This window comes from Eleginops maclovinus, chromosome 18 (genome assembly GCF_036324505.1).
Source record: "Eleginops maclovinus isolate JMC-PN-2008 ecotype Puerto Natales chromosome 18, JC_Emac_rtc_rv5, whole genome shotgun sequence".
In the NCBI taxonomy this organism is placed as follows: Eukaryota; Metazoa; Chordata; class Actinopteri; order Perciformes; family Eleginopidae; genus Eleginops; species Eleginops maclovinus.
Genome location: NC_086366.1, coordinates 10762636 through 10787091, shown reverse-complemented (window position 1 = coordinate 10787091; position 24456 = coordinate 10762636). Strand labels below are relative to the sequence as shown.

The 24456-nt window shown below is 39.0% G+C and overlaps 3 protein-coding genes across 4 annotated transcripts; 2 read left to right on the top strand and 1 right to left on the bottom strand.

The window, feature by feature from the left end:
- The first annotated feature begins 5047 nt into the window (after positions 1-5047).
- On the top strand, positions 5048-9608 carry zgc:114130 (uncharacterized protein LOC570332 homolog). The gene is made up of 2 exons (XM_063907727.1): positions 5048-5259; positions 6676-9608. Exons 1-2 carry the CDS (start codon positions 5206-5208, stop codon positions 7930-7932), a joined length of 1311 nt encoding a protein of 436 aa, XP_063763797.1. The 5' UTR covers positions 5048-5205; the 3' UTR covers positions 7933-9608.
- Positions 9609-15876: 6268 nt separating this feature from the next.
- Positions 15877-18888, bottom strand: trappc6bl (trafficking protein particle complex subunit 6B, like). Of its 2 annotated transcripts, XM_063907520.1 has the most exons (7): positions 18628-18888; positions 18231-18328; positions 17940-18007; positions 17720-17837; positions 17357-17440; positions 17117-17210; positions 15877-16919 (listed from the first exon to the last, which is right to left on the bottom strand). In XM_063907520.1, exons 2-7 carry the CDS (start codon positions 18324-18326, stop codon positions 16888-16890), a joined length of 492 nt encoding a protein of 163 aa, XP_063763590.1. In that variant the 5' UTR covers positions 18327-18328; positions 18628-18888; the 3' UTR covers positions 15877-16887. The 2 variants fall into 2 exon arrangements, with proteins under 2 accessions (XP_063763590.1, XP_063763591.1); XM_063907521.1 differs by lacking the exon at positions 18628-18888 and having other exon boundaries at positions 18231-18621.
- Positions 18889-18970: 82 nt separating this feature from the next.
- On the top strand, positions 18971-21121 carry bloc1s3 (biogenesis of lysosomal organelles complex-1, subunit 3). The gene is made up of 5 exons (XM_063907519.1): positions 18971-19124; positions 19407-19522; positions 19644-19830; positions 20423-20523; positions 20709-21121. Exons 2-5 carry the CDS (start codon positions 19409-19411, stop codon positions 20892-20894), a joined length of 588 nt encoding a protein of 195 aa, XP_063763589.1. The 5' UTR covers positions 18971-19124; positions 19407-19408; the 3' UTR covers positions 20895-21121.
- The last annotated feature ends 3335 nt before the right edge of the window (positions 21122-24456 follow it).

Sequence of the window (24456 nt, the reverse complement as noted above, 5' to 3'; positions counted from 1 at the left end):
TTGAACAATTACAACAAATTGAACAGTAGAATAGTGGTATGGTTCTGCTACAGTGCAATGCAAGACATTAATCACTGAAATATTATGATTTCTGATTATATAGTAAAAATGTACAGTTGATTCAAGTGGAACTAATAGAGGTAGCCATAAAATGGCACACTTCCCAAAAGTTAAAACACACAAATAGGGGATCAGTGTCAATATATGTTTGACCATAAGGTGTACCCGAGGATTTTTGGCCAATTTCCTCCAAAGAAAACAAGTCAAAAGAATTGATCTGAACTCTCCCTCCATCACTCTCTCACACTCAAAATGCCCTGAGTTATTGTCTCCTTTTCCATCGTTACATATTTGAGAGACATTTGTCACTGTTAACTTGTTTTAAAACCTCCTACGTCCTTCTCTCTTGCTCTTCTTCTCTCCTCTTCTTATTGAATCCACAGGAGTGAATTCCAGTGGGCAGGGGAGGGAGGAGGTGAAGTCAGAGGTCAGAGGTCAGGTTGCGACCTCTGCCCTGTGAGTGGAACCCTACTGTGCGGCGTTTCTGGATGTGTGCGTGTGCATTAAACAGAAAACAAGAGGCATAGTTGTTACGTATTCATGCATAACTAAACATTCCGGTGCCGTCATTCTGGTTATTGCCTATAAACAAGGTGGCTGCTAATCCTTTATGTTAATTGTTATATAATGTACTTTACTTCATTTGACAGTTATGCTGTGTTGTCTTTACTGTTTTGGGCAACATTCCTTTAAAGAAATAACTGTTGTTTCAATAAAATACTTTTAAGAAGGTACTGTAGTTGTAATGCCAAACAGTGTGGGTATATGTTTTGAAGAAACAGTATCTGTAGCTGTAGCTTTGCTCAAACTTTACTGACTGACAGGGAAACTCTCTTCACAAATCCCAAAGTCTCTCTGTAAATCCCCAAGGCTCTGTGTAAGCTCAAAAACACACAAATGCACTCTCTCACACATACACACACACAGAAACACACACACAGTGGATGGAGCAGTGGGTACATTGTGTAAGAAAGGAGGCGGTGAGAAGGGGGGTGAAGAAAGGGAAGGAAAAGAGGAGCAGATGTTCATCAGCTCTACAGACCCCTCCTCCCCTCTCCTTAATATTTCAATGGCAATAGTAGCCTCTCATCTGAAGAAGCCTGTGTGGGGCTGTAGAGGAATGACTTCACTTAATCATGAGAGTTTCAAAAGGCTGAGTGTTTGTTTGTGTGTGTGTGTGTGTGTGTGTGTGTGTGTGTGTGTGTGTGTGTGTGTGTGTGTGTGTGTGTGTGTGTGTGTGTGTGTGTGTGTGTGTGTGTGTGTGTGTGTCTTACTGAGAACAAGAAACACACACACACACACATGCACACTGTTTTGATTATGGGTAAACTAGCTTCCCTGGTAAGCTAGCTTCCCTATCCTTAGCTAGCAGTCCTATCCATTTCTTATGTCTCAGAACATCCTGCGTACAGTAAATCATCTTAGAGCCACCCCACGGAGCAATGACACCTCAGTAAATCTGTTGTAATATCAAACAGATGTTGAATCTGCAAATGTTTTCCTAATGACTTGCCTAATTACTGCAGGAAGATTAAGCGACAAAGAAGGGAATTTGTCCCATGACACATCTTTGTGCATCTGGTTGAGTAGTCTCAAATCTGTAACCTTTTTCCAGTCTTATAGAAACCGTGTCTTTGAGTCTCCGATTCCTTCCTAATGCCTTCCCCTCATTTCCCCTGTTTCTTCTAAATAGCCCCCAATCCTGTCCCTTCATCCCTCTACTCACCCCCTTTCTTTTCCTCCTAACAAGCCTTTCTCTCCCACCAATTCACTACCCTCTGTTATTTCCAGTGTGTGTGTGTGTGTGTGTGTGTGTGTGTGTGTGTGTGTGTGTGTGTGTGTGTGTGTGTGTGTGTGTGTGTGTGTGTGTGTGTGTGTGTGTGTGTGTGGGGGGGGGGGGGGGGGGGGGGGGGTAGAGTTGCAGAGGGCAGGCCATTAGTTTGTTAGTTGGTTCTGCAGCTCATTGAGCTCATTGTGCTCCAAAGACCCTCTAGCCCAGCTGGACTCAACAAGTAGCAAGAACTCTCATTCAAATCTCTCTCCTCCTTTTCCTACCTCTTCCCCTCCCCCTTTCCTTCAGAAACTCCCCCCTCTCTTATTACGCCCAGTAATCTCTTACTCACCCAAAAGGGATTTGTTTATAGTAGTAAACTCTGCTTGCCAGCCAAAAAGCTTGTTGATAGATAAAATGTGTTTACTTAAGCAAATCAACAGCAGGGCCTTACCTCAAGGCTCTCATGTTGTTGACATCTTGGTAATGGCTTGTTGTTCACAGTGGTGGTCTTCATCTCAGGCTAAAAAACAAACACACAAAGCCAACTTCTTAAGACAATGAAGTAATTAGGACAATGTCTTATGTCTGGGTTAGCATCCAAAGGTCAGCTGCAATATAATTAGGCCTTGTTCACCCTTTGCATTAATTCCACCACGGGTGAAAGCAAGAGGCTTTAAAAAACAAAAATAACAGGATTGAACAAAGCTGAAATGCAAACTGGATTCCTAGAAATATGTCCACATATGTGATGTGTCATGGTAGCATAGGGGTTAGTATAGTGCTCCCAATTCCATTTCCGGCCAGACACCTTTGCTGCCTGTCACTCCTCCCCTTTCTACCCTTTTTTATTGTTTTGCATTGATCTTTTACTGTGCTAAAAATACTCCACGCACAACAGGCTTAGCCTCTGCAATGATCAAATGTGTAGTTTCTCTGTTTGGAAGTGGTAAGTTTCCAAATTATTAGATAAAATGTGAATGAGGAAGTGAAATATGAGAACAAATTTCATTGAAAGTGTATTGAGGATGCATTATGATGCCAGAGAAGAACTGCAGTCCAACTTAATCAGATGACCATACAATCTAATGTATCTTGACAATACCGCATCTAAGCTTCATGTTTGAGGAACTGATGATAGAGGCAGACACAAGAAATGAATCCCCATTTTCTTTACTAAGATAGATTTGTGAACAGTGGAGAGTGACAGGAGAAAAGAGCGATGACGTGGATTGAATATCCGCTGCAAGATTCAAACCTGGGTTGTTATGTTTATATGGCACTGGTCAGCTGGACACCAATATACCTCTTAGTCCTGTTTGACACACTTTTAGCTTCATATACAAATCACACAAGTCCAAACACATCTGGCTGAGAAAAGCTTTAGGCTGCAAGAGTGGATCGATAACTTTACATCATTAAAGGAGAGAGGAGGATGGGGTTTTGAGACCCTCTGTTAAACACATAAAAGCATGTATACACACAAACACACACACTTAATGGTGACCACTTGGCTAGACCAAAGCAAAACTTTTTTTGGCAGGCTTTGTTCTCAGCTGTAGTCATCTTTCTAAGGGGTTTAGAGATATGTGCTCGTTTATAAAATGTTCACAGTTGTTTCTCGGAGGGAAGGCCCAGCATCTTTAAACTTTCATTTATAGACTACACCTTCTTGATTAATTTCTGATATTCTTCTATTTTCTTTAAATACTTTGTCTGACAACTATCCTGTGAGAATATTCCCTAACCTCTTTTCAAAAAAGTCTTTAATTGAAGTTGGAGCTTTTAATTTAACCATATGTTCTTACATTCTCAGTTTAAGAACTGCCCGAGTGATAATACAAAACCCTAAATCTCGCCACTGGTAACACTGAACTGTACAGGAAAACTCAAAGCTGTTTTTTTTTTCGCTTAGCTGGAGCCAATTGTTTGCCATCTTGTCAGGCTACTGGGCATGCTGTTGCAATCCTCTTTACAATCCCTGAGGTGTCACAACTTCACTCCTGGCAGACCTTTGGGTATGCGTGTCTACTTGAAACTCTGTCTTTGTGTGGACCAAATGTCTTACCAGTTATACGTTAGGAGTTAGAGACTCTTATTGTCAGTGCACACTTTGACATTGTTTCAGGCTGGGCATTCAGTTATACATTGGGTCGTGATCAGTCATTTTAAGTTTAGGGACGGGTAACCTGACTTTTTTGGTTCTTGAAGAACAAAAGAGGAACAAACCTGCGTGAGATCTGAGTGGGACTGTCAGATATTCTCATTGCTCTGCAGTGTTATTTTTCACACATCTACCTTGGAAATCAAAGACTTCACTCCTCCTTGTCTGTCTCATATGGCTAGGATGTCTCCATACTATTTAAGCTACTCTTGTCTTCAGTCTTCCTGTCTTCTAAATGTGTTCACTTTTTGGCCCTTGTTTGACTTTTTTTCATGCTTTTGTCTGCTTTTCAGTTTTTACAATCTACATAGTATGGAATTTGTAATCATCTATATTTAGTTGGTTTACAACATTGACATCTCATATGTCCTTTGAAATGAACAAATTAAATTAAATTAAATAAAACATATGACGTCACATAGCCCAAGCAATACGTGACTACCTGGTATAACATACTTTTATCTAAAAAGCTTAGCTAGTTGTAACCTAGGAGCTTTATCAGCATCTATATTATCATAAAGAGTCGGGGAAATGGCTGAAAGCTAACGTTGCATTAGGTTAACTGTTTTGATATCAAGTCTGACATTAGACACAACTGCTGGTAAGATCAGTGATATGGTCTGTGACTTGGCATGTAGAGGAAACAAATGGGTGGCAACATGTAGGCTACTTTTTTAAATGGAAAACTTAACAAATCCTCACAATAAACTATGGTATTTCTGTAGGCTAATAGGCCTTTTATACCAGGCCATTGTTTAACCACAATGGTGTTAAAGGTGTCTGGAGAACGTTGGCTGCAGTAAAAAATGAATAAGGCTATAAGGGTCTATTTTCACCTATATATGTGTTGCGCCTTGAAACAAACTTTATAACGTAGGAAAATGCTTAGAGGAATGACTCCAAAAGATAAAGAAAGACAAGGCTGTCTTTCATATTAGAGGAATTAAATAGGATAAATAAAACGACTTTTCACTGAGCCGGGTAGATCACTTTCATACAGTTTAGGGACTGGTGAAAACAACTTTCGGCTGACTCACAGCGACGAGGGAGGAGCTAAATGCAGTATTAGGTTTTAAATCCACACGTGGTCCGGGTCTTGGGCTTGTTTAGCACCGCGTAACTAGAAACTTCTGACCAACTCATGCAAGCGAGTTGCCCACTTCTATGAGTGCGGGGGCAGACGGGACGAAACTTTTGATAACTAAGCAAAATGCCCTCTTTCCCCCTAAACCAGTTCGCCGACTTGGAAGAGATGATGTGCAAGGTAAACGGAGAGCGCAGAGAAAGTTAAGCGGAGCAAAAGTTGCTGGGTTCATGAAGGGGAGGGGGTTAACTTTAGCCTGCTATCTGCACTGCTAACGTTACGCTGATAGCTCTGCGTAGTTTAAATTGTGTTTAGCGGATACTGTTGTGTAGTTAACCATGTTGTTTCTGTTTATTTGTGGACTTTTCAAGCTCTTTAAAAACAAATCTGCTTTCAAAGTGTGCTAAACTGAAAGCTAACTCGTTCAGAGAGCTGTAAGACTATTGTTGAAGTTGGTGTAACGATGCAACATGGGCCCTAATAATTCAGTGTTTTAGATTAAGGCTTACTAGACTACTAACGGTACAGAACGCCAACAATTCGAATCAAAATATCACCGTCAGTTTAACGTGAGAATTTGCGCCTAACAACCAAAAGTCGATAATTCATCAAGCTGCGTTTATAGCATGAAAACATGTTTAATTCACTGGATGCAAGTAAGTTTAAATTCACATAGGAACATGTTAACAAACGAGGTTAAATACAAATATTTGTGTCAGAAATAGGCAGTAGTGTAAAGTTAGTAAGTAGATTGACAAAAGTACTGAAGTACAATTTTGAGGGACTTGTAGCCTACTTACTTTAGTATTTCCATTTCCCACTGTGCTTGTACTCCACGACAATTTCGAGCTAACTTGTGTACTTTTACTCCACTGCATTTATTTTGTACCTTTTTAGTTACTTAACAGATTTTTATTACTTATTTGACATGAAATCAAAACATAAATAAATCAACACAACTGGATTAAATTCACACGCTAACCTGCAGTATACCAAGTCATTCGAATGAGCTGCACCTTTACCATCTTTGATAATACATCAATAATCAAGATAGATAGATAGATAACTCTGAAATGGACCATTCTCTAGAACTACTTTTAGTTTTGGTTCATTATTTGGATGCAATTACCTTTACTTCAGTAACATTTTGATTGCAGGACTTTTGCTTGTATTCCTACTCTTAGGTACTCTATTTTAACTTATATATAGCTAAGATCTGAGTACTTCTACCACCTCAGGAAATAGGACGGTTTCACTGTAATTCGAAGCAATGCACAGCAAATGTTATGATTTTTTTTTCAATCACTATTTTTCAATTAGGCATTTATTTGTGGCCAAATATTTCTAATAGTCCTCTAATCTGTGTTTTTTTTTACAAGACTATTAAGGTACATTTCTGAACTGTTTACACTGCGTTGATGTTGCATCAGAAAGCATTTCCAACTGTTTGCATGTCAACAGATGTCAGTGTATAGAAATTAACGATAATTGATGGACATCGAATAATGCAACATAGATTAAATAAACCATGACTCACTCAACATTAATGTTAGATTGTATTGACTAATGTTGTGTTCTCTGTTTTCTTTTTAAAAGCAATTACTCAATCTGGACTTGAGGGAGCATAACGGACTACTACCATCCCTCAGTCAGGCCATGAGATCCCCAGGATGCATTGGGCAGCCACGGAGCAACTTATCATTTTCCCTGTCGTCTCTCTCCTGCCTTCCCACTGATTCTTCAGACAGTGTATTTCTGAACTCCAGCCAATGGGGGCAGCAGTCAGAAAGTCCTCTGCCCACCCAGACCGCCGATACCAACCAATGGGGAAAGCCCAGCTTCCTTGCCCAACGATCCATCAGCATGGTAGAGACCGGCAGCACCCTAGCGGCAGGTCTAGGCTGGCCCGGGACTGACATGATGCACTCCCCAAGTGACATCAGCCCCCCTGCACTGAACACCAGCTCCTCCTCTTCCACCTCATCGGTTTCCTCTTCCTCAGCACGCTATAAGACCGAACTGTGTCGGTCTTTCAATGAGAGCGGCTTGTGCAAGTACGGTGGGAAGTGCCAGTTTGCTCACGGGCTAGATGAGCTGCGTGATCTTAACAGACATCCAAAATACAAAACTGAGCCGTGCCGCACGTTTCACACTATTGGCTTCTGCCCCTATGGAATGCGCTGCCACTTTGTCCATAACAATGAGGAAGAAATTAAACACTCCTTGTCTCGTTCCTCCTCGTGTTCTTCATCCTCCTCCTCAAGCATTCCCCAGCAGCCACCTGGCTCCTTCTGCTCGCACAGGCCTCCTCTTGTCAGACATAGCTTCAGCTTTGCTGGGTTTCCCTCTACCCCCCAGCCAGCTTTTCAGCCTACCATTAATGCTCAACCTCCTCCTGCCACAGCTTCCTTCACACATGCTCCATCGGCCTCGCCTCCTTCCTGCGCTGACATTACTGACCTCCTTTCTCATGCCTTCCTGGAGATGGACTCTGCCTTTGAGGCCTCCCCTGTCCAACAGTTACAACCCCCCATGGTCCAGGCCCCTGCAGCAGATCCTCAGTCTCCATTCCTGCCTTCCCCAGACTCCGGCTGTTCTCCATGTGGGCTGTCTCCGAATGCCTCCCCTACCCTGAGGCAGAGTCCAAGTGCTACAGAGGTGTTTCCGGGGCCACTGGGTGCCCGAAGTCTGTCCTATACCTCGCTGTCGGACCAGGACCAGGATGGGAGCAGCTCTGTCAGCTCGCTCAGTGGCTCTGAACCCTGCGGTGGCATTATTGATGCTAATGGCAGACGACTAGCAGTGTTCAGTCAGCTCTCCGTTCCAGAGGATGCTACTGGATTCAGCATTTAGGCTGCAGTGTGCTGTGAACACAAACATACATATTGCATACACGCACCTGCGTGGCATTAAAGGAAACAAAGACTTTGTGACTGACGGACGGAGAGATTTGCCTCTTAGATTTAAGTGGCTAAAATGTCGCTGTCATATCTGTAAGGGGGGGAGCTAAAGTGATGCAGAAAACGAATTCCGTGTTTCCACTGAAACAGCGCTGGGAGCAATTGATGCTTTACCAAATTAGTATGTTGACATGGCAAATTTAGACAAAAATGTTGTAATCACAGTGTGATTGGCTTTTGTGCCGCTTGTTGTTGAGTTCCACCACACCATTTTTTTATTACATTTTAACATCATCTGACTGACTCGCTAAAGAATGTAACAAAGCCAAAGACATCTTTTGTAGTTCAGACATTTTGATTATGGTGGTTCAAACACAGTGTAACTTAATGTTTTGGAATTGGATTTTCCTTTAACGGTTCACATTGTCGTATCTATAAGCTGGTGAAACTGTTTTTTCCTTATAGCTCTAGAGTCTGAGGTTACATTTAAATCACTGGCCTCCAACCTGAATGTTAAGTTTTTAAACAACGTGCCTGTTGCGTTATTTACCAGGTCATGTGTGAAACAATATTTGCTTGTTCGTTCGGATTGATGTGTGGATGGGGTGGGAGTAATTTTATTTAGTCTTAGCTTAGCGTAAGTTCAGGTCCCTCTGTTGTTCAGATGAATACAAGTGTTCCTTTTGTGTCTTGTTCATTATTGACAAACTGCTACCAGTTAAGTGCCAAAAGACCAAATTTAACCTACAGGAGGAAGAGGGGGGAAACCCGGTTTGAGCTTAACAGAAAACCAAGTGGACGTTATCATACTTTGTTAAATCCAATGTTAGCGACATATCAGTAACTTTTGAGCTTTGATATTCTGGGGTTCAGCACAAATGGTGGGTATTTAAAAACATGAGTCAAAGGATAGACCAAGAAAATGTGAATGAGATGCAATTGCGTTACTCTAAATCTTATTCTGGCACATTTTCTTGAAAAAAAGTTTGATCAAGTAAAGGGAACAATTCACGCCAGTCCTGTTTAAACCCTTGCTTTTTTCCTTACAACTTTAAGATGCTTGTATGTAAATTTAGATTATCTTAATGCAAACATTCCCAAGAGTGATTTCCCCCCCCCCCTTTTTCCCGGCAGGCAGCACTGGTGTAAGGTTTTTTAAAAGTATTTATCTTTTGTGACTCACCCAATTGTTTTTCATCTCTCAGTCAGTGTTAATTATTCCTGTTACGGCTTTGTGCTGTTATGAATGTGTAGCGTTCCTCGGCACATGAATGTGAACCGTGCACCCCGGTCCGTTGCCTTACTGAGCTAGATCCAGTATTCTGTAGGGTTAGTGTATGTATGCTTAGTGTCTTACAAATGTTGCTCAGTTGTTTTGTGTGTTTAAGACATAGTTGGTTAGAACAGATACTGTGCTGTTACTGGTTTATTTAAAATTGCCTTTTGGTGAACATGTTTAAGGCTTGTTTAGTGTAAGCTGATCATCTTTAGTAAATTAATTTCTTTAATTTATTTTAACATATTTATAGAGGACTTTGAGTTGGTAATGCTTGTATCAAGTTTAATATATTTGGTTTCTCTTTTTCTTTTTTTCTTTTTTGTACTGGTAATAAAGTTTTTTGTTTTTGATCTTTTCCCAAGTTTGTTTTGCTTCTTAAACTTAAAGTTCTACAGGTAATATCTATAGAGGCATATTTTGCGCATCTGTTCAGAGGTGTTTATGCAGCAATGCAAAAGTTAAGACTTCTGTATGTTTTCTTCAACTTTCTGAGCATGCATTATGCTGGCTGTAGCATCTTTGCCACAATGTTCACACATTTGTGACATTTAGTTTCAAGGTGCAGGAAGGAAGCAGGAAATCGGTGAACTGACATTTATGGCTTTCATTGTAGATCACAATCTCAAAATGGCCCTGTATTTCACTGCATAACACATGATGTCAAGAGAAGTAACAAGTAAAGAATATGCTTCACTCCAAAGTTGAAACATTTGTATCAATGCCAAGAGAGGTGAAGTTCTACTATCAAAAAATTGACATTTGATGCTTTTAAGTTAAGAAAATATGAAAATCGCCACACACTACAACATGGTCTTCGCTGAACTACACTGGGAAGAAATCATAAATACAGATGAATGTTCTATATGCCATATTAAAAAATATATAGTGTTCTCCTTTGAGTGTGACTTTGGATTTGTTTTTTTTAAACTTTCATTTAGAATGGTTAGCATGGGTAATCAGCCTAGAAACCTTGCTTAGTATTCTCAAGTGAAACTATGTAAAGGTGAATACGTCTTCTCTGTTTACAGGGGAAAGTGTGAAACGGGCAATGAATTACTAATGCATTGCTACAACCTCAGCTTTTAAAATGTGCTAAAAAACCAGTGTTGCTCATTGATCATAAGTGAGCACACTTCTTGGCTTTTGTTTAATTTATCAACAGAATTCTGTCTTTTCAAATTACCTTAATGTACTGCAGTCATAAAGGTTTGGTTACTGCTCATATTTGAATAAACAACAATAGCAAACATTTTTAATCTAAGCAAGTTTAGTTATCATCTTATTTTGGGGTAGTCATTTGTTCCTTAACCAGTTTGCTGTAAAGTAGCAAGACACTAGTGTGTGTGTGTGTGTGCGTGTAGTCATGCCAGAATCGAGATTTCATGTGGAGATAAGAAGTCTTTTGTCTGGGGTTTAATCTGAACAATCCCATGTCCCTTGCTGATTCCCTCCTACCGCCTGCACTTCTTTCCTCTCCTTCAATTACTTCCCCTCACCTCTCCACTTTCTATATCTGATTACTGGTTTGATCTTCTGTTTCTATGGTGAGGAAGTTGTAGAGGCAGGATTCTAAGGAGGTCAAACCACAACACCTAATTGGTCTCCAGATATCAGCGAAATTTACTGATCATACATGTACAAATAAATAAAAATAAAAACAGCCTAGTATTAAAAAACAAATTGTATTCTAGGTTTCTGTCAACAACTCGTAGTGAAATTCAAAATCATCACAAAAGTTATATTGATCGCAAGATGTTTCTCCTTTCCACATTTACTCTATCCGACAAAACAAACAAAACTGTGCTACAAATGCATCCATATGGTTGAGCCTCGAAGGAATCTCTCTTTCATGCACACACACACAAGACCTATTATCTTGTCACTGTTAACAGGAGCTGGGATGGCTGTCTGGGAGTGATTAGTGGCTGTGAAGGAGTTAAAGGCATGTGTGTGCCTGTATAGGCTGTGTGTGTGTGTGTGTGTGTGTGTGTGTGTGTGTGTGTGTATGTGTGTGTGTGTGTGTGTGTGTGTGTGTGTGTGTGTGTGTGTGTGTGTGTGTGTGTGTGTGTGTGTGTGTGTGTCTGTATTGTGTCTCATAGACATTCTCCCACACTCTTGCCCTGTGGGACATAGGAAAATCAGGCAGATGGCTGTATTCAGGTCCACCACGGGTCAACATATGGCCCCGATAGACAAAGTTTGTGTGTGTGAGACAGAGAATCTTACTCTTTCTATGCATGAGCGGAAGAAGTTGAATGAGTAGGAAGGGGGTAAAAAAGGTAAAAGTGGAGCCAGAAAAATAAATTGCGAAAAAAAGGTGGTTAGATAAAGTACAATTGGGACAATCTGAGAGGATGTGGGCGGCACTCCCTGAGATCATACAGGTTGTTAAATAAAGCACTCTTTGATGATGTATATTTGTGAGGGTGCTTTAAGGACAATGGCTTTTAAGGTTTATTCTTTAAGTCTTGTATACTAGGCCTTGCAATTAATTCTGGAATACAAAATACGCTTCAAGCATGAAATTAAAATAAAGATATGAAAAACTGGTTATGTCAAATTTCAAAGCGTTCATAATAAATCATAACATAACCTTACTTTTACCTTATGTCGTTTTAGGTAGCATATTAGGCTAGGTGGCAAACGATTTAGCTTGTCTTTTTACTAATCGGCTAACAACTACGCTAATGCTATACTCAGTTTAAGAAATAACTGCCAGCTGCTAGCTATTTCACTACTAAAAAAATAAACACATTAACTATGAAATAATTAAATCAACACCCTACTTAATTGTGAGTTTATTCTTTTAGCATCCAGGTAGCATTAGCATATTGATCTTACCACTATTTGAAAATGTGGTTGTTGTAGCCTAAAGCCACATATGTACACTAAACAACATTGTATTTGACGGCTTTAAATCTCAATGTAACATTCAGTAGCAAATTGTGAGGACGACTAATGACTTAACATTGCATTTTGTGTTTCCAGTTTGTTGTTGCCTATGAATAGAAGTGAGTGTTCAGGAATAGTTTCAGATCAATAGTCTCTGTCGACTTTTCAAACGACAAAAGACTTCAGTCAGCATGTGGACAGTGTTACTGAATTTTAGAAAGTCATCAATTTCAGAGAATGAATGCAGGTTTTACTTGTAGCCCCTTCCCCCCCACCCCAACTCCTCCTGTCTTTCTTCTAGCCCCTGACAATCCCCCGCCTCCTCTTTTACTCTACTCCCTCTCTCCATTCACTGTTCCTCTTTGTGAGTGCATTGGTGATATTGTGATGCAGGATAGAGCTGTAGAAAGGGAGGCAAAGCCCTGTAGAAAGGATTAAACAGCTGTTGCTGAACTCTCCCAATCACCATCAATTTAACCTATAGACAGTCTGCAGATTTCTTCACTTCATAGCATTTGAGACATTTTGGTACACATAGAAGACACTTTTCATGCTTTCTTCCTCTTTATTTCTCCTACACTGCTTCCTCTCTGCCCCTGCACTCCCCCAACCTTTAATAAACTTCTCTTTTCTACATCTCAATTCCCTCCAGCCTCCTGTAGAGGCTCCTTATTCTCTCTATCTCATTTTCGTCTTGTCCCCTCTCTCAATCTCACCCTCCTCCTCCACCAACTTTCTACAATTATGCCCCCTCCCAGGCTTTCTGTCTAATCCCCCTTTCAGGTTTTTTTCACTGCTTTACGTAGAGGATTTGGGTAAAGTGTTTAATCGATTGCAACAAATGGGCGAAAGAGTCGGCTATAGTCAGGTGCTGCACATTTAAGAAGACGCCGGACAAAATGTCCCTGGCTGATTTGCATATTGCATTGCAGGAAGAAAACAACATGGGAAATGTTGTTAGAGTGGAAGCTCTGGCACCGATAACGCGGCTGCAACAAGAGTTTTTTTCCCTCAACTTTTAAATGTTATGGTAGTAAACTGCAAAGTGTAAGCTAGGTATTAGAGTAAGTAAAATCTTGGTGATGGTTTATAAACCTATGTTTATATGTAACATATTGGACTCACCCAATCAAAATCAACCATTATGTATTTCAAATCAAGTCGAAGTGATCTGACATCCAACAAAATCTGAGGAATTGTTTGTATTTTAGCATCCCAGCCCTAAAGACTGAACCTTGCTCTGCTGGGCTTCCATCCATTTGTATGTTAGTAGGCATATTGGATTGGAATACTCATTATTTGCCATCAGTTTTGATTATTTCTATTTAAAGTACTTCTAAAAAGAGCACTGCACACAGTTGAAGGTCTTTCACTGACTCCATGTTGGCTACATAGACTGTAGGCAAAGAAACAACAAACTGATGACATTTATATCTTTATGTGCCATAATGAAAAGGGGAAATGCTTTTCTTACCATATTTTAGTTGTACCAAAATAGGCTAGGCTGAAAAGTTCCCTAGCCTATTACGTCAGCCAAAGCTGGATGCCCCCACACTTCAAAACTCATTCTGGTGCCGCTGAGTGTCTACTTATAAACAGGGATCTTTTTTAAATTCACTGAAGTCTTAAGCTTATTAAGAACTCTTATCTTGAGGGCCGCTCTCATATTGAAGTAAGAACAGTTTGAGTGCTAACCTGAAGTTTTAGACAAAGGATGTAATAATCTATGAAGTAGTGTTGCTCCATTAAATGTGGGTGCTTGCAAGAAATATATATATCTTACACCTCCCGCTCCTATATTACGCTCTCTCAGCTTCAAACCGTCAGTTTGTAAAGCAAGCTTTCTGTAGAGAAAAAAATATGTTTTTTTTCTCCAAGTTAAAATAACCCAGATGACATCACCAGGGTTCGTTTCTAGGACTATAAAATGCCCCCTTGAGAGCCATAGAAGACATTTTACAACTGTTTTCACAGGCCGATTGGAAATTGGTGGAGTGTCTCTTCAAAATGCAGTCCAGGTCTTTCACTTTCTCTCTTCCCATTGTTTTTTATGGCAACCATTTATGCCTCAATTTACAAACCCCACTGAATCAGTGGGGTTTGTGAACAAGCAATGTTGAGATGGGTGGCTATTCTTTCAAGTCTAGTAACAGATGTGGCAACATTGTTTGTTGCAGTGGTGAAAAACGTCTTACCAATTATAAAATGACTTTTACAATAGTACATCATTTCCATTTTTACCGTCAAACTTTGGCGAAGTACTCGACTATGTGCCTGTTCATTGTCTGCCGTGTTTAAACCAGTAAGCATATTCCCTACTGAATGCTCTGTAACATACAAACCCTGCTCTAATGTTGTCATTCATGATAATATTCAATATGTCAAAACTCAATGGAACACTGAGGCTAACGTATATGCTGTGTCTAATGTAATGACTGTTGTCACAGCACAAAGAGCATAGAGGGCTCAGCGCAGCAGTTTTTTCCGGCCTGAGTGGGAGATATCATTGAAGGACATCAAATGGATAAAGTTACATGTATACCTTTGTTGTGTAAAAACTATTAGAACAATGGCAGTGATATACTGGAACAACATCAGGGAAATGTTTGAGAGCAGAGACATAAATAAAAGCAGAGTTAGCATCCATCAACTAGATACAAAAATCTGTCAATCAATCAGAGTCAAAATGTAGATATAATTAAAAACAAAAAGAGGGTTGTATCCAAAGTGTAAAATATTTAAATCAAACCTGCGTAAACTTAGACACAACCACTAACTTAAAAACTCAAGTAGACCTTGAGTTTATTGAATTAAGCAACAGTTAAGCTGCAGGGACTACACTTTAGTGAATATCTCAGAACTGCAGTGCACTCACATACAGTACAACCTCCTAATACAAAGCTCATGATAGGGGTCAGCAATATGAAAGCAATATTAATAACTTAAGCAGGGATGATGGGAAATGGAACTACTGTATTAGTGTGCACAGTGAAATGTGTTGTTATGCAGAGGCGTAATAAAAAGAGCAAAGGTAGAGCAACTGCTTACATAAGGACATTATATCTTAACAGTTCTATTAACTGTGTTTTTTGCTATTTACAGTGCCATGAAAAAATGTAAACAAGTCCTGAATTCTTTGCTTATTGTGTTTTAGGTAAATGTTTTAATAGATGTTTTTGCTCCATGTTTGTGACTTAAAACACCATACATTAAAGAGTAAAGTAGTCAAGAGTATTTATTATTATTAATATTAATAATAATAATAGAATATGCAAATGATAAAAAAGCATCTTGCATTGCAACCAATTGTTGTTTCATCAATAACACTTATTTGAATAAATATGTTCTCCCTGACAATAAAAGTACGACAGAAAGATTACTGGAGAATTGAGAAAAAGAAAAGGAGACCCTGAGCCGGACCATCATGGTAAAGCAGCAGACACGAAAATAATGACAGCTTCATGTGTCCCTCTAGAGGTACAAAGAGGCAACAGCACCTAAAAGAGAGGTTCATTTCATCACCAATGTTGATTTTGTGGTGATCACGTCACAAAAATGTAATTTTGTTCAGAGATACAGTATATAAATAATAATTTAAACAACCAGAAAAATCCCATACTTATGGCATCAAAGTTTTTAAGCTCTTAAGGTATTTATAGTATATAGATTTATAGAGTAGACATACAATACAAAATGTTTTTAAGAAATAAAACCCAGAAATCCATGCACAATTATGTCACGCAATCCAACACCATTTAATCACATTTGCAACAAGGCAAATCTCATTACTACATACTACACATATTAAGCTTTACAGACAAAAATGTTAACATTTTGGTACAAAACAGAATAATTTGTAAACCCCAAAATGTAATCTCACTACAAAGGAAGAGACTGCTGAAAAACTGATGCTGAGAAACCAATATCACATCCAGTTACAAAACGGAATTCTAAAAAGGAAAATTCCTGCAGCAATGGTTTATTCTAGATTTGCATTTTACCTTTAAAGGAACTGAAATTTAAAAAAACAATAGCATTCATGAATGTTCCAGCCCCCAAAAGGCAATCTGCTACAAGGCAGAGCACAGCACCAGGAACTAGTTACAGATTATGTGCATTAAATAATGAATTTGATGTGAGGTGCAATCATTTTCAAAAGAATGCTAGCAATCAAATAGATGATATCGCAGTTATTCTATCCTAAAAAAACAAAAGAAAAAAACACATTTTCAATTATGGTTTCCTTTGATTTCTTCGTATGTCCTCTCAAATTGAAGTCTAAAAATTGAAACAAATTACAAAGAATATTAAATGACCTTTTCATTTACTATACATTCACATTATTGCATTAACACCAGTGACAGTCAATATTGTATTACAAAGCTTGGCCGGGTCAGGTAGGGCCAGGCTCCACTTATTTGTGAAAACTACATTTGAAAAACCATACATTGTTTCAGTTAACCATACTCAAATAATCAAAACTCACAAGGAATAAAACAAATTGTGTTCTGTGTCAGAGTATGACAAGTAAAGGTAAACCCTGGAAAATCCTTTATGCCTTTTCATCGGCACCTAGAGATGTAGCAGAACCTGCCTAGTCCTCTTTGACTTAGTTGTGGGAATCAGGGTGATGTTTGATTCCCTCTGTGGTTGGACAGGAACTACTATCCTCTCTTAAGGATTGCTGAAGCCTTCAGGGCCCTGTTTATCTGCTCCAGGGTAGCAGAGAGGATCAGGTCACAACTTCTGGACCACCACTTGGAACTTACCTGGAAAGAAAAAAAAGTAAGGGGATGAACCATTAGAAGGACCTTAAGAAAGTAAGTACGTTACTTAAGCAAAGCTAGTGATTATCACCAACATCTTTAGGTCAATTGACCAAAAAATAATTCTGACAACTTGCAATAACAAACGATTTGGCCAGTATTGTTATAGAAGCATGACTTGGTGTTCCGAAAGTACTTACAAGATGGCATAACAGAGACTTCGGCTGTGACCACGCTGTCCATACCAAGGTTAGAAAGAGCTCCTCTCACCACACCACACGAAAAGGCAAGGTACTGAAAGAAAACACCATAAATAGAAATGAGCACTATTTATAAATTTGATGCAGTCACACTTTTTGGTAGTATGCAATACAAATAAAAAAGTATACTCCAAATAGTGAGGGACTGAGAAAGGGAGACAGACTGACAGACAGACTAACCTTAGGAGCCTGATCCAGGTACTGTTTTCCGCTTGAGAGCTGAGTTAGCAAAGAAAACTTGTTGTCCTGCAGGACATAGGTACCCTGTGGCAGAAATGCATGTGTAGTAACAACCATAGTTGCAAACAATACCATGTTTTAATCAACACTTGGTATGCGTTTACATTCTTAATTCACCAGCAAGACGTCCTTAATTGCAGATGAAGATATAACAAAATGATCTGACCGTAATACATTTTTATTGAAGATGATGGTATTCTAGCTCATCTATGCAATAATGAGGTATGATATTTATCACAAGTCAGGTCACACTTTCAAAAAAATAGATAGAAATTCCTGTATTTGGAAAGACTTTTATTTTACCTGATGGTTTGTTCTGAGGTTGTCAACCTGCCTCCTGAACACCTTTGTCCAGAATTCCTTACAGACAAACTTCATTACATCCAACTCATCCTTGAAGCTGGGGGAGTCCCTGGTCAACCTACACAGAGCGAACATCAACATAGGCATTTTATGTAGGTATGGATTCATGCACCACGTGCTGTGTTTAGCATACAGTATATTAGTGTATGTGCTTACCCACCTCTCAATGAGTCCCTGTCCCACCCTGAAGCCCATACTTTCGAGAACAGAAACACAGACAGCTCTATCCTGAAGGAAAGGAAATGCAATCTACTTATTTGCACAGTAACACCTGTTAGTATGATACGTCTTTACATGAGTTACAGTAGCTACAATAATACAGTACACATGATAATAGGGTTTGCTAATATCTAAAATGAACTGTTTTCAGGATTATACAGTGCAACTTAATACTCAGGTTATTTTTAATATTAAGTCTCAGTTGATTGATTGATGCCTTTACTGAACACACCTTGTTATCCATCTCCCCTTTACTGGATTGCTGCTCCTTGTAAATATGTGAGACGATCTCCATATGGAGAAAGTCAAACAAAGACTCGTCTGCCATTCCTGCCAAAAACAAAAGGTTATAAAGCCCAATACAACACGTAAGCTAAACAGATTCACGTAACCTAGTTAGCTGTTCCTTTAAAGACAAAATCAACAGTAACGTGAAACTGGAAACCCTTAAAGGCGTTAGCGTTAGCTTGATAGACAGCGCCAGATAGATGGCTACTGTTTTTGCTGGCCACCTTGTCCAGACCTGGTTTTGCCTATATTGGTATGTAAGGACAAAACAGTGCATTTGAATATAACACGCGTTGCAGTTAAAATACATTTAACAGAGTAAAACATTAAATATTCTGTACCTGTCAACTGACTGTAGGCTACACGAAGTAAACACAAGCTTGTATTTCCTGAGATGCACTCGATATCCTATCGAGGGTACGCCGCTGGATTCATGAAGGCGGAGTTAGAGTGAATTCAACACTAAAATTAAGTTTAAAAGCACCTGGTTGCGGTGCATTACATGCTGTTACATCATTCACATCAAGTAGCTTAACAATTCGCTTTTATGTGGAGGACACTACATTTGGAGGCTTGTTTGAGTTATCGGCATACGCCAATTTCATGACGAACGAACTCATGATTAGATGAGCTGTACTGTCGTCCAATGGCAGTATGAAACGTCAGGTATCACATGACATCCAAACTCAGATAGGATTGGGTCTTTGAAAACAATCCACTTCCTTATTGCTCATGTGATTTGTGTTTATGATATCACAGAGAAGATTTGACAGTTTGTGGATTATTGGACCCTATATTTTACCTTAGCTTTTAGCTAACATTATACAGAAGATTCTCGGTAAGTTGATTTGCAATGATCGGAAGGAGGCTGATATGTCAAGACTAACAATAATCTTGACACAAAGTTACCGTTATGATTATTATTATTATTGTTATTATTATCAATACAATGTGTAGCTACTGTGACAATAATCTTACGTCAACTTTGTTTCAATGGTAGTTAACCTTGTCTGATTGTGTGTGTGTGTGTGTGTGTGTGTGTGTGTGTGTGTGTGTGTGTGTGTGTGTGTGTGTGTGTGTGTGTGTGTGTGTGTGTGTGTGTGTGTGTGTGTTTCTACAGTCATGTCCAGCAGTTACCAGATAGTGGTACAGGGCGAGGCCTCTGAGACAGACTCCGATGATGAAGTCTACATCACCTCCATGACTGCTCCCCAAACTGCCACCGTGGGAGCAAAGGTTGTCTGCATGCTGTCTTTGTTTGAGAGATGAAAGTGTGTCAACAAGCATCAACCAATATTTCCACACCAACTGATATAAATCTATAATCTGTTGTCTGTCATATTTATAATGCTGTCAGGTTCCTGGGGAGGCATCTGAAACAGACAGTGAGGGTGAGGAGGAGCAGCCGGGCAGATCCTCCTCTCTGAGCCAGGAGAGCACTCAGATCCTCAGGAGAGACCTCCCTCCTCTTATCGTAGTTAGAGACAATCCTGATATTCAGTCGATAGTGGAAGACAGGCCCAGTCCCACACACAGGCCACAAGGTGAGCAATACCATAAAGAAATGGTAATACTTATGGTATTAAATACTTTATGATAATAATAATAAAGGTACCACAGAATTTGCTTAACTCAGAAGTCCCTTTACCCACTTCTAAAGTTCTTCATCAGTGAGTTAATAATTGGGTTGATTCAGAGTATCTTGTTACAAAGGTCAGAAATGAGCCTCTAGGTGAAAGTGTAATCATCATCTTCGAATAAAGCAAGATGTTGAATCTGACATTACCTTTTTTTCCCCAGAGGGAAAATTTGATTAATTTTAGAGTCAAATAAAATACAAATATTCATAAAAACATGGAAAAGTTCAAATACATTTTACTACAATATAAAACAACAACAAATATACAAAATATTTATATTACAATATATATATATATATATATATATATATATATAGTTGTGTATTATTATTAATGCTGAAAACCAATTTATATTTTGAAATGTACATTATGTTACAGTCATAATGCCAAAAGGATAATCAATATCTTTCTATGGATGGCTTCAATATAATGGATAAGTGAACAATGAAATGGAGGTTTAGGTCTCAGTTTGTTCAACATGTATTTATTTTCCCAGGTGACACCCTCTTACAACAAAAGCTGCAGGAATCTAACAGCCGGCTGTATTCTGATGTGGGACAGACACTACGACATGGCTATGGCAGTGCCAGTAGAGAGGTACGTTGTTTTTCCTAGCACACTTATTATCAGATATACACATTAGGAATACAACGGTCTTCCAAATTGCCTTCGTACCACATCACAAGCTTTTGCAATATCCTATAATAAGTGTCCTATAACAGCTTACTGTCTATAGTTGTAATGCCTTCATTTGATTTTTTTCTTGACTGTTTTTGTGAAAGGTGCAAAGTGCAACCTCTCAGCTGAATACTTCGCAGAGCGCCATCATCAATGCCTCCCACAGCATCAGATTAATCCTGGATGACCTAAAGGCGGTGTCCGAGAAGATTGACATCATTACCAGCTGTCAAATACTGCCAGATATTAATATCAACAATCAAAACAATTATACTACTCCTATATCTTAAACAAATGAAAATATATATTTAAAATGTTATTGTCATAAAGCCTGTCTTTTTAATTAACAGCTACCCACTTTCTGTTTTGAGCTCATGGAAATGTTTTGTTTCTGTTTTTTCCCTTTATTATTTGACAATATTTATTTAACACATTATGTTTTTAACACTTTTTTCTGAACCCCGTTGGTTCATTGATGTGGCCTTGAATAAAAAAAAGTGCTGGTGATTAAAAACAATTCCGATTTAACTTGGTTATTTATAAGCAGTTCTCACAAACAAAGCATACAACAAGTAGTAGTCAAATACATGCATTTATTGCATACATATTAGAGGAGAAATGAACAACTGTGTCATGCTCAATGTGTTTGAACTAATAGACGATCAACGGCACATACTGGAGACTAACAATAGGTTATAAATTGCTACTTCAAAAAACTTCAAAGCCCTCTGTCACTTCCTTCCGATTGTCCATCCATACATCCATCAATAAGGTGCTGTCCTATTTATACATTAGTCCATCAAACAGTACACAGCTTCATAAATCCAAACAGTGAGTGTAGGCCTTTCAGACGGGTGTGTAGATATAAACCAATACTACTACCAGCAGGTTGAGAACTGCTCCCACAATACCCGTGAGGCCAAGCATGTGTTCTGGATCCACCTTCCATCTGTATAAATTATGAAGCATGTTCACAGGCTGGGCCCCCTGAAAGAGACGGAGAGAGTTGAGCAGTGTGGAATTATCAGATTCACTCTTAGTGTCTAAACATGTTGCAGCCACCAGATGGCGACAGCGATACATAAATTACACCACTCACAAAAAACAACACAAAACTGTTTTGTTCTCAGCATCATGCATTCATAAGTAACGGGCTACTCAAGTGACAGTACAACATCATCAGCATCAATATATAGTTATGAAGTTCCATCAGCCAAACTAATCACTGAGCATAATGGCCCAATTCAGAATAATGTATATTACTTCATTACACAAATTGATGGAGTAATGTACATTACCTTATTGTTGCTGTTATTCTACTCATTAAAAAGGATACATTATTTGTTGATGGTATTCAATATAACTAATATGAATCTCCAAATTAATTACAAATACCTCAAATTGAACTTAATTACAGTATTTGAAGAATTGCACATAATTAATTTCCACCACTGGTCTGGATTAAATGAAGTAAAGTTATATTTAATTTATTTAAAGACACAGATTGGATATTATTTTACATGTTGTTATCTATCAATTATAAGGAAATAATGACAGTATGGGATGAGAAGTGTTCTCAACAACATGCATTTTTTTTAGAAAGTAAAAAAAGTGATAATTCCTCTGATGAGCTAACATTAAAAAAAACTTACCTCTCTGCTGTTTCTCTTTACTCTATCATTCTTCGGCTCCCATGGCTCCATTTTTCAGATTTCAAACTGCCTCGGCACAGTATAAATTATTTGAACCTTTATTCTGTTCAGTCCATTAACAAATAGATCCAAATATTCACAGGGATGATCGCTGGCGGGACTTTGTGCCCCAGTGTTAGCTCTCTGAGTTAAAGTCCTCTTTATCCTATTCTCCCAGGACTCCAGAGACCCACAGCTCTGTACTTAACGGAAGAATAAAAGGATGCTGTTTTGTTTCGCTGTGCGACTAATGGCGCAGGCTGTCTCACAAGGCCAAGAAGCTGCTCCGCTGTCAAGCTACTTTTTCTGTGTCAGGTGATATATTGTTGGCTCTTAGCTTCCTCTGTGTGTGTGTGTGGTTAGTGTGTTATGTAGGGAGAGAAGAGGCCTCATATACTGCTGACGTCATTAGTGACCTCATATTTGTGTGAATGTGTGTGGATATTTATTACTGCTTTTGTAAGTTTGAAAGCTGCATATATATATATATTAACTCCCCATAGAGAAATGTGTACCTCAAACTTCCAGCCACTGTCATGCCAAACTATCCCGATATCCCTCAGGGAATTTGTTTCCGTTTTCCATTATTGATCATTATTATTATAAATGATTATAAACTGACCCTCACAAGGTGAAACAGATCCATCATGCTCAAAGCACACAAGAGCGTTTGCCATTAAATTACCTTGATATAAGAGATCCCATGAGACTTCATTTCCTGTAAAAACTTTGGGGCAAAGGTGAGGTGTCGGGATGAAGCTACCATGGGCCATTTGTCATCAAATGCCAATAATTTAGTCTATGGAAATGTGTAATTTGACTTGCAATAGAGGGAGTGCACGAAACGGTTAATCAATTGATCTGGTACTCTGATGGGATGAAGACGACATAATTATAATGAGACCCGTGGGACGTGTGAATTATTTGAGGAAGCTGCTGAAACAACATTTCTCACAGCCTCAGAAAGCTATCTCTCTTTCCTGTGTGTGTGTTCATTTGTTCATGTGTGTGTTTATTGGTAACCCTTCATCTACGTGTCCTGACTTCAGGAGCTCCTGGATTTGAGTAACGAATTACTAAAAAACAGCATTAAAAAAAATCTCAATGAAAAAAGTGACAATGATGACGATGATGTCATCATCATTCTGTATTAACATATTGAGTCAATCTCGACAAGGAAACACATTTTTTTTTCTGATATTTATAATATAGCAAACCCAAAGAAACAATAATTGTGTGACTTACCATTATCTGTTTCTTGTTTCTCGTGTCCTTCTTACGGTTAGCAATACAATTTGAGCAAACGATGGCTTACCACGCTGGTTTACCGATTTCTCCCAGTAGAAATGTGATTGAGTTTAAAAGCAAAATGTAAATAATCTAAATATTTCCAGACGCACAATAGCTTGTACATTGATAGGATAGCTAGGTGCATCTTAAGGAAGTAGGAAACAATAAACATGGGCAGAAAACTATGTGACTCACTGGGTATTTTGCTTCAAGGCTGGATGAACTTCTAAGCGACTTGTTACACTCAACAGGCAAGTAGGACATTATATTACTGTTTACATAAAACATCTTTCCTTGTTCGTCTGTCAGTGGCTAGAGGCTTAGAGCCAAGGATGAGGTTCATGCTTGAGCTGGCAAACTAACTAAAGACTGAAATAGGAACATGGAAAACAATGGACCGAGGCGCTGAGGAGACATTATAAATGTTTGCGGTACATAGAGTGCAGAGGGTAAGAGAGAACAGAAAGAAAGGAAAGACACACTCCTGTATACGCTAAGCTGTGGTCAGATAGACTATACGCTGGTGTGTATGAGTCTTCTATAAAAGCATTCATGTTTGTGTGCATGTGTGTCTATGTGCACACAGAGGGCAGCCACCCACATTAGCCAGGTCAGTGGCTGTCCTATGGGTTGCCTGAGGACACACTGTTTATTTGGTTGACTGAGCATGGCTGCACACAACGGTACAGGTCTGCTAAAGCAGCCATACTACTTTAAAAGACTTCTGCTCTTTGGGTGATGACCATGTTTTCCTACTGATGCATGTGCATTCACAACACAAAATTAGTATGCCTCTCACCGACAAGCCGGAAGAATAAACAAGAGGAAAAACCCTCAGAGGGGCTAAAGGGAACCAAGCACTAAGCACTCA

What these genes read in the sequence shown, in the direction of transcription:
- trappc6bl (XM_063907520.1), bottom strand. Translation starts at nt 18,326, where the DNA reads ATGGCAGACGAGTCTTTGTTTGACTTTCTCCATATGGAGATCGTCTCA. An exon ending in GGACAGGGACTCATTGAGAG is followed by an intron (nt 17,838 to 17,939) that starts GTGGGTAAGCAC and finishes CGCTCTGTGTAG; the next exon opens with GTTGACCAGGGACTCCCCCA. An exon ending in ACCTCAGAACAAACCATCAG is followed by an intron (nt 17,441 to 17,719) that starts GTAAAATAAAAG and finishes TTTCTGCCACAG; the next exon opens with GGTACCTATGTCCTGCAGGA.
- bloc1s3 (XM_063907519.1), top strand. Translation starts at nt 19,409, where the DNA reads ATGTCCAGCAGTTACCAGATAGTGGTACAGGGCGAGGCCTCTGAGACA. An exon ending in TCCCACACACAGGCCACAAG is followed by an intron (nt 19,831 to 20,422) that starts GTGAGCAATACC and finishes TTATTTTCCCAG; the next exon opens with GTGACACCCTCTTACAACAA. An exon ending in ATGGCAGTGCCAGTAGAGAG is followed by an intron (nt 20,524 to 20,708) that starts GTACGTTGTTTT and finishes TTTTTGTGAAAG; the next exon opens with GTGCAAAGTGCAACCTCTCA.
- zgc:114130 (XM_063907727.1), top strand. Translation starts at nt 5,206, where the DNA reads ATGCCCTCTTTCCCCCTAAACCAGTTCGCCGACTTGGAAGAGATGATG. An exon ending in TGGAAGAGATGATGTGCAAG is followed by an intron (nt 5,260 to 6,675) that starts GTAAACGGAGAG and finishes TCTTTTTAAAAG; the next exon opens with CAATTACTCAATCTGGACTT.